This window comes from Sinocyclocheilus anshuiensis, unplaced genomic scaffold (genome assembly GCF_001515605.1).
Source record: "Sinocyclocheilus anshuiensis isolate Anshui unplaced genomic scaffold, SAMN03320099.WGS_v1.1 scaffold1051, whole genome shotgun sequence".
Classification (NCBI taxonomy): domain Eukaryota; kingdom Metazoa; phylum Chordata; class Actinopteri; order Cypriniformes; family Cyprinidae; genus Sinocyclocheilus; species Sinocyclocheilus anshuiensis.
Window position 1 is genome coordinate 1,037,173 of NW_015546234.1, and position 10,196 is coordinate 1,047,368.

Consider the following 10,196-nt stretch of genomic DNA (forward strand, 5'->3'; position numbering starts at 1 on the left):
TTAATTTTTAAAAAAAAAAAAAAAAAAAAAAATACTTTTTAACCATAAATTCTCATCTTGCACTAGCTCTGTGTCCATGACTTCACGCATTACGCACTTACGTTGGAAAGGTCACGTGTGGCGTAGGAGGAAATACCGACCCAGTGTTTACAAAGCGAACTTGCAAAGAGAGTCAAACACCCTTTATAAAACAACAAGGTAAAACAATGATGTCACACGATTTTGAAGTTGGAGGAGAAAATGAGATGGAGTTTTTCACCCTACTCTACCTTTTTGAACCGGAGTACACAGACGAAGAACTAACCACGCGTGACCTTTCCAATATGAGTACGCAATGCATGAAGTCTTGCAAGACAAAGTATATACATTTTTATTATTTTTTAGAAAATTACTAGGGATGTAATGATTCACTCAACTCACGATTCGATTCACTATTTTGATTTCACGATTTGATTCAATTCACGATAAAAAAAAAAAAAAGAGAGATTTAAGACAAATTATAAATTAAATGTGTCCTTTTATTATTGTTTGGACAAAATACTGTACGTATCTTTGTGAAATCTCAACCGATTTGAATCATCACATATTTAAATCGATTTTCAACCCACTCGCGGTTAATCGTTACATTCCTAAAAATTACAGATCGTTTCGCTAGACAAGACCATTATTCCTTGGCTGGGATCGTGCAGAGCCATTTGAAGCTGCATTGAAACGGCAATTTGGACCTTCAACCCATTGATTCGCATTGAAGTCCATTATATGGAGAAAAATCCTGTAACGTTTTCCTCAAAAACTTTAATTTTTTTAGACTGAAGAAAGAAAGACATGAACATCTTGGATGACATGGGGGTGAGTAAATTATAAGGAAATTTTAATTCAGGAGTGAACTAGCCTAATCCTTTAAATGTATGTCATGGCCTTTCATTTTGGAGGCTGTTCCCTTTTGCTTTGTTTGTTACAAAATTATCCATAATTTTTTAAATGCCAAGGACATTTGTCTTTCGTAAAATTACTTCAGTCTTCATTGGATTGCATAAGTAGCGTTTGACTTCATAAAATGCTTTTATTTGTGTTATTGAACACTGAAAATTGACAATTGACAAGCTGCGCAAAAAATCTGTGCAGCTTGTCAGTGAACAACGGCTCTGTGTAGTAAATGCTGCTCAATGTGAAAGCACGCACGTGATGGAGATTTACCGCTGGTTACAGAACCGGCTTTACTGACAAGATGCGCATTAAATATCGCATGCGATTTATCGTGCAGCCCTAGTATAAAATCACATGGACACTCTTTAGATAATAAAGTGTTATTTATTGCTGCCTTTAGAAACAGAAATAACACCGTAACCAATAATACAGCACAAAATAATAATAATAAAGACAAACAAATGTCTATCTCTCCGATTGGAATTAAAAAGGTGACCTCTGCTCTGTAAACATCCATGTCAGTATTTCCCTTTTGAAAATAACTAATGAAAATAGATCACAAAAGTATTGTGTTTTCTAGGGGTGCTCCGATTGATCGGCTACCGATCACTATCGGCCGATAATCATGTTGGGATGATTGATCGGCGGTCTCTAAAAAGGCTGATCTCAAAAAACCAATCTCAAGCTGATGACGCTGCCATGAGAGGTTTGGCATGACATGCACCGGCACCGTCTCAGTCTCTGTCCGGCGCGGGTGAAATCATTATAATGCTGAAGGTGAGGTACTTGCCTTCATATTTCTTCATTAGATAACTATGCACACTCGCACTCGCAGCACACACACAATGCCAGGTTCACATTACTCCGTTTGCAGTGTGTATGTGGTGCGTATTTTTCCGCGCTCATGTTAACGGATTAATAAGGCGTGCACACTGCACACCGTTGGTGTCCGGCAGTGTGTTCCACGAGCGGTGCGTCTGCAGCAGTGCAGAGATGGTTTCCGCACCGAGTCTATTTTTGCTGCGCTGCAAGCGCTGAATTAAAGTAACAGTGCATTTTTGCAGTAAATATGAACATGGATTGAAACGAAAATTTAGTAATTACACCATAAATGCATATTATTAAAGTCTACTGAGTTTCACAGTCAACACATATGTTTTTGGCTAGGTTTAAAGGGAAAGAGCACTTTTAGACAAACAAGGCAATAATAAATGGCAGGTAGGAAAACAAAGTTCTTTATGAACCGCAGGATTGCATTTAATAAAGATTTAAATGCAAAAGGAAAGGCAGTAGAGCTGACTATTTCTGTCAATGGTAAGTTTGTGATAACGTAAGAAAAGTAGTTTACATGTTTTGCCACTTGCTTGAGCAACTTAATATATAAATCTAAAGTAAATGCAAAAGTAAAAAGCATTGAATAATGTGTTGCTTATATTTATTGTGTTTAAATATGTTAAACAAGATTTTATTACTGTACTGTGTAAAAAAAAAAAAAAAAAAAAGAATTGCAATGCTGAAAAACCAATTTCAGTGACAATGTTTGGATTTGAAATCAAAATAATGGATAAATGTTGTGTTTGTGGTTAACAGCCATGGATCAGTAGTGGACTCCTGTGTGAAAGCTGCTTCCCCGCTCACAAGAGACACTTAAGAGGGGAATTCCCCCCATTTTCAAAAATGAAATTCAGGCCCTGAATAAATGTCTAAAAATCCTGATTGGAGTATCTCTATAAATAGTTATAAATGATAAAAAAGAAGGCTTTAAAAAGATCGGTATTGGTGACCAGGATCGGCAGATACTGCTTTCTGTGATCGGCGATCGGTGATCAGCTTCAAAAATCCTGATCGGAGCACCCCTAGTGTTTTCAGTTTGTACATTCTTTACATTTCTTTTGGACCTAAGGCAGAAAACTGGAAACATGGTGAAAAAATAAATCTTGTTGGTTTTTGAAGGGATAATATATAACAATGTTAATAAGTATTATTAACCCTCTAAGCGCCAAAGTCGCAAAATTGCGACAAAACGTCATACTTAATAAAATAGACTGTAGTTCCTAATATGGTGTAATATCTCATTTGTATTCCCTACCATTAGATGGCAGACATGTAGTACTTCGATTCTAGACCAAAATTATGTCACGTTCCTATTCAAAGTGTTTGAGGAAATAGCAGAGCAAGTGAGCTATCATGTCATTGATGCGGAAGCAGTTCAGTTCATAGCGTGCGAGTAAATTGTAAGATTTGTGAGAGAAAATCGGCAAATGGCTAGTAAAAAGTTGCACCGTGAGGATGTTGCAAATGTTATTCACCGATTCTGAATGTACAGCGCTCTTCTCCCACCTTCAATACCACGACTGAGGTGCCCTTGAGCAAGGCACCGAACCCCCAACTGCTCCCCGGGCGCCGCAGCATAAATGGCTGCCCAATGCTCCGGGTGTGTGTTCACTGCTGTGTGTGTGCACTTTGGATGGGTTAAATGCAGAGCACTAATTCCAAATATGGGTCACCATACTTGGCCACATGTCACGTCACTCACTCACTCACTCACTCTGAAGGGGAATATTTGCCTTTTGGAAATGATGATCGGTCGTCTAATAATCGCGCTTCTCCCGGTACATCTTTGCAGCGCAATGGTGCCGCCGTGCAAGCCGAGAGTGTTCACGAAGCACAAACAAGTGATAATTTCGACCCTTTGCCCAACGGGGATGGGGGTGGCAGGGGAGAACGTGGTCATAGTGTCCATAGGAGAGCTGTTGCTAGAGGTAGGAGAAATAGGGCTGGAAGTAGCACTAGCTCTTTGGATCCAGTCAGAGTGGCTCTAGATCCAGTGCCCCAAAGAGGTGGGAGTGGCCGCGGTACACGGTGCAGTCAGTGTGGGGTAGGTCTGTGTGCTGTGCCATGCAATGAGAGGTACCATACTCTCAAGAACTATAAACTGTGTCACCTAGATACACCTGATTGGGCAGATAGCTGGTCAACTGATCAAAAAATAGGCATATGCATTTTACTATGGCACAGTAATATAGTAATAATTTACTACTTTCTCCTGTTTTACTGTTGATTTCCTCTTTTCCTGATCATTTGGAATGGTTTCCTCTTTTCTGATAATTTGGAATGAGGATAAAAAGACCAAAAAAACAAACAAACAAAAAAAAAACCATGCAAATAAGTTCAAACATCAATTCAATATCTACTATTTCCTGAATATTATGAAATTCAAGATGGCCGCCCCCTGATGACGTCATAATATGCCAATTAGACGAGTATATTTACACCCCACATAAACTTTCGGTCATGCCCAACATTTTTCTAATTTACAGTAGATCTCTATCTTTAAGCCCTTTCAAGCCACAAGCTTTTGAAATGTTGATGTCAAACTCAACAAAGCATTTTTCCAAAAATCCCTGGCGCCTAAAGGGTTAATATAGGACTATTAACTTTATTTATCCCAAAGGAGAAACTATTAATAATGAGCGGAATAAACTGAACTATTATTGTAATCAACTGTCATCCATACGTATTAATTTTAATACTTTTTATAGTAATTCATATGATTTTACATGTGGCCTGAGAACATCATGTCTATTATTTTGGTTTGTGAGATCGGAGATCGCGCTTGCACACACATACAAACATTCAGGAGGACACAAACTTGTTGTGAACCCTGCCCTGTGACTTTTATTAATAAAATAGCTTAGATACTTAATTGCTACATATTCATGAGCAAGGAGAGGGTAAAATCACTGTTTAAGTAACTAAACTCACATGTTTGTAGAGAGATGCGCTGATGCAGGTTCACACACACACACACACACACACACACCTCTCTCTTTCTCTCTCTTTCTCTTTCTCTCTCTCGCTCTCTCTCTCTCTCTCTCTCGATCGAATAATTAATTCAAGTAGCTAAATGTTATAATTAATTAATTCAAATAAATGTGATCTTACCACACTATTTCATCCGTCTGATCTGAAGTGGGCAGAATACTGAGCTAACGAGCCATAGCTATAATAAATATAATATAATAAAAGTCAGTCTTGCCTTCACGTCGTGCATTAAAAAAGCTATGTATTCGCTCTTTAGCAACAGTTTTTACAGCAATATTTAAATGACACCCTGGTCATTCTTGGTGTACCCAGAATAGTCCCACACTATCGACTTCAGTCATTTCCCTGGTGGAAATTTAGGATCGTTGTTTGGTTCCTCTGTCATAGTTAATCTAGTAGTGTGTGTAGTAGCCTCCGTGTCTCTGATAAGCACAGCATTTTAAGCTGGTGCACCGCTAGTGTAACTTTGTTTTCGGTTTGCGCAAGTTGCAACTGTTCCGTTCTGTGCAACAGAAACACTCGGTGTAGCGGAGCCTTTACGATTAATTAACTGTGACATTTTAAAGCGCGGTTAATTGTGAAACCGGTTAATCGCTGCATCCCTAGAGAACACTATGCTAAACTGTATCATTTTATTTATTATTTGAAGGCCAAGTGCCACTAATATTGTTGTTAAAAGGTTTAAATAAAGGAGTTAATTTTGAAGTATTATTGTTCTTTTTTTAGTGTGGTATCGACTTGGGTATCATGTACTTTTGGTGGTATCAGTACTGACTAGGGATGTGCGGGTCTAGTCGACTAGTCGACTAAACAGTACAGCTCCTACTAGTCGACACTGAAAACAATAGGCGATTACACTGCAGAAAAAGAAAAAAAAACATGATTTTATCATTCAAATTACCGTCATTTTAACATTGCATTTAAAACATTTTAAATAACAAGTTAAAATAAAACGTTTGAAAAATAATAAATTATTGTTAAAAGTTTATCTGGGCGGAAACTACATTTTTACCTCAGACCTCACATGCGTTTTCTTCGTGTCAGTTGCAGCGAGTTCAAAAATGACAAGGTGATGAGATGAGAAGGTGTGGGATTATTTTGAATTAGAAGGAAACGGAAAAGTTTTGTGTAAACTGTGTAATGTCAAATTGTCTTACAATAACTCTACTGGAGCGATGCGTAATCATATTCAGTACAGGCACGTAGGCGTTAGCTTAGAGCAGTGGTTCTCAACCCGCGGCCCGAGAAGCTCAGGCCCTAGCCCGGCCGTGTCCGACAGCTTATCAGAATTACCGGCCCGAGCCCGTCTTTTTTTTTCCCCCTTCTCTCAAAACAGCTTATACTACTGTTTCAGCTATATTAAAATAGTTCAGTATTGTATGTAATGGCAAAGTGATTATATGTCGTTTCGTTTTTTTATTAAGTTAATTTAGAAAAACGTTTGGAGCATTTTTTGTTCATTAAATATACGTTTTTTTTTTTTTAAGTAATGACCAAGAGGCCAGCAGCAGATGCAGAGTGGAATTTAGCCTCCTCAAATTATCACGACTTGCCTAAAATTAAATCTATAGATATACTAAAACAGTTCAAGCATATAACAATGTTTAAACATTAAACCTAGATAAATGTGCGCTATAACCAATAGTTTGTAGACACTTTGCAGGACATGGAGGCGCCAGCGTGATCACTTGCATGTTTTTTCAGTGGATACGCCATCATTTTTGCTCATAAAGGTAAGAGTAATACATCATTTGTAACTGTAAAGGGTCTACTTTTATTTGTGTGCACTCACGATATCAACAAAACGTTGAGCTTTTATAAAATAAAGAAAACAAACATGATGCGTGTGATTCATAGATTAAGTATTTCAAATATAGGCTATTATATATGCTACTCGCACGCACAGAGGTTTTTCTTTCTTACCATCTTTTGGGGGTTTCTTGCTTTTAGACTAGTCGACTCGTCGGATACAAAACTTTCGTTTAAACGACAGTCAAATTAGTCGTCGCGCACATCCCTAATACTGACTACTAGATTTTTGGTATTGTGACATCCTTATTATAAACTGATGATACACTAATGGCCCCCTTGTTTTGTCTGGTCTTCGTTTAGGTTTCCTTTTGGTAATCTGGTTCTGAAATTGATGTGTCCCAAATGTAGGACACAGGGCAGAACAGAAGGTCACATCCATAGACCCCCTGTAGATTTTCTCTGAAGAACAAAGTATCTGCGCATGCTGTGAAATGAATAAGCTGTCTGTTACTGTCATCTGGCTCCTACCATAGCAGAGTGTCAGGATGTTAACATTTTAGCTGAAAAGACCGGTGGGGTTGGGAACCAAGAACTGGTTTGTATTCAAGATGAATTATTTTCATCACATTCTACATTCTACAATCACATTCTTGCCTTTTTAAGCACCTAAAAACAAACCTGAACTCTTGGTTTATTGGTTTGAATGAGTCTGATTCACTCACTTACTGAATCTCTCAGAACGGTTCTTGACTTATCCATGCAACCTCTAATCTTTACATTCAGTCATGTCCAATTATAAATGAACTAACTGTTACTTAAAAAAAAAAAGGCGTGGCATGGTACAACCAGTGTAATTTTCAATTTGTTTTTGTTTTTGTTTAGTTTTTGGTATTGTTTTTAATTTACTTTGGTTTTTGTTGATGTATTTAATTTTTTTTTTTTTAATGGTTTGGGGTTTGTTTTGTTCTTGTTTGTTTTTTGTTTGCGTTTTATTTTTTGTCGCTCAGCTTTTTGTCCAACGTTACACGCTACTCCTACCCATTCGAGTGGAGATATGGCCTTGCTCAACACTTGTACAGTGTGAAGTCCCCACCTCCTTCTGCTACTCCTCCACTTCCTGCTCTGCCTGGTAGCAGTACTAAAGCCTGATCACTTCCTGTCCCATCCGGCCCATGGTAATCCCAGTGCATGGCATTCCTGTGGGTGTGTTTTGAGCCCTTACGTAAGGCTGAGAAGCCACAGGGACACCAGCCTAAGTACAATTTAACCTGTAATGGCCCACCGCTGTTTACTAACATTACATTTGAAAGGCAAAACCAGGTACAGGTTGAGGGCTCAAGTGCACATCTTTCATGATAATGACCGGGTGAGGATTATAATTGGTAACAGACTTTACATATAGAGTGTGTCTATGATGTCTTAAAATGCCTCTTGCATAGGAAGCTCACTTGCTTCTGTCACTTAGATTGAATGTTCTGCTGCTCAGTAAAGCCAAACATGTGAATATGTCTTCACTGCCATTCACAACTCCGCTCCCGTAGCCTCATGGGATAGTAAAGTGTCCACTGGATGCATGCTTCAAAGTCTCGATGGAAGTAGTAGGTCAGCAGGATACGTTTTGCCTACTGTTTTATGAATACTGTGAATTCAGACATGCTACTCTTTTTCACACACTATTCTAGTAGGGAATATTTAGATGGTAATATGTAGTAATGCATATTTAGATGCAGCCATTAAGTGCTATGGACTTTCATTACTGTGCCATATTTAATTTACATGAATGAAAAAGTTTGTGAGTCCATTTAGTGGGTTGCATTAAGACATGGGTCTTAATGTTTTTTTCTCTAATTTTTTCAAATGATTTGTTTCTTGTCCACTTAAACTAACTATGAAGTACATGGAAATGAGGTCACCATGATTTTTTTTCCTCAATTTAGCCTCATTTTGTGCAAGATTTCCGTTCATTCTGCACATTATCACTCTATTTTCCTCTTTCTTTGTCACCCATAAACTCTCTCTGGCACAGGGCTATGTCTTCAGCAGCCACCACAGCCCCGTCAGTGGACAAGGTGGACGGCTTCTCCAGGAAGTCGGTCAGGAAAGCCAGGCAAAAGCGAGCACAGAGCTCGTCCCAGTTCAGATCTCAGGACAAGCCCATCGAGCTGGTGCAGCTACCTCTGCTGAAAGGTAAGCTGTGTTTACGTGGCCAGATGAAGATAATGGTTTGCTGATGTCATCGTGCTTTGAGCTAGTTTTATTGGTCTGATAGAGCTGATAAGGATGGTTGTACTATAATAACAGAACAGGAAAGCAACACATTAGTGATGCGCGGATGAGCTAAAACGTCACCCGAATCCGCAGCTTCAAATAAATTATCCACCCGCCACCCGCCCGCACCTGTATTTTTGTCTGATTTAGATAACCGCACCCGAGATTATCCGCAGCGCCCGCGGATATAACCGCCATCCGCGCATCACTACAACACATTGAATGCAGACAAACTGTCGCTGTGTGACCATATGAATGAAAGGTCTTAATTTTCAAGATGGGATGGTTCTGTTAAGTTTGTGTCATGTTGTCCCAGTTTTTATGTTGTGTTTTGGGGTTAAGATTTTTAAAGGTGACACATTATGCCCCTTTTTACAATATGTAATATAAGTCTCTGGTGTCCCCAGAAAAATTAATAAATGCACTGCTCTGTTGTCTCCTCTGAGGCTGGGACTCTAAATATTGTTCTGTGCTCGTCTGTGCAGCCAAAGACGGAACAGTTAGCATGTTTTGCTGGAACTGGTACACCGTTGTCGCTTGCGAAATCAAAATGATGGCGCCTTGAGTGGAAACTTAAAGATTAAGGGGCGGTAATATTATAATGAGTTCCCTTTGCTACGTCACCAAGGGAGCGAAATCAGGCGCGCTCGTTTTCTCAGAGGCTTGCAGAAAAAAGCTTACCAAAACAAAGTGATTGGGTTAATCTTTTTCACGTTTCCTTGGTTGGTAGTAGGGTTGTGACGGTGAGGAAATTTTCCCACCGGTTAATCGACGTGTGACGACACCGGTAATACCGGTATCACCGTGGGGGCGGGGCGGTGGCGTTCCCTCTTTTCCTAGCTTTCCTTCGCTTTTAAATAGCTTGTAAAAGCAGCGTGCGCATTTTACTTTCACTTTGAAATAGCGGCAATCCGGCGTAAAGCAATTGTTCGTTTTTAGTTCGTTTGAATTTTCCCTCTTTTCCTCGCTTTCCGTCGCTTTTAAATAGGTTAAAAGCGCCGTGCTCATTTTACTTTCACTTTTGAATTAGCGGCAATTAGGCGTCAATTGCTTGAATGCAACAACAAAATACAACGTCAAACTCACTTAAGCCTATATATAAAACATAGAACTTTTATTAACAAAACAAATACAAATACACCATGCTATAGGGCAGGCTATGCCTAATATAAAATAACAAATAACTTACATAAAGTTTAAATAGGTATACAAAACTGGAAATAGGCTAAGTAAACATGTATAATATATAACCAAATAAATAAGAAAGTAGAACGTTTATTAGCAAAACGAGTAAGAAAGCTTGGAGGCACGGCATACACCTTGATGTCAAATAAAATAAATAAATGACACAAAGTTTAAATAAAGTAAAAATCAGCAAACAATGTGGAACCAATTAAATAAGAAACGAATGTTTAAAAAAAACT

General features: G+C 38.7%; 1 protein-coding gene across 1 annotated transcript in view; it reads left to right on the forward strand.

Annotated features, from left to right (window-relative positions):
- The window catches only part of LOC107701493 (serine/threonine-protein phosphatase 2A 56 kDa regulatory subunit epsilon isoform-like), a 22,514-nt gene that overhangs the window by 4,211 nt on the left and 8,107 nt on the right, over positions 1 to 10,196 (forward strand). Inside the window, exon 2 of the mRNA XM_016503510.1 lies at positions 8,531 to 8,691. Within this exon, the coding sequence (XP_016358996.1) occupies positions 8,535 to 8,691 (157 nt within the window). The 5' untranslated portion in view covers positions 8,531 to 8,534. The remainder of the gene's footprint in view (positions 1 to 8,530; positions 8,692 to 10,196) is intronic.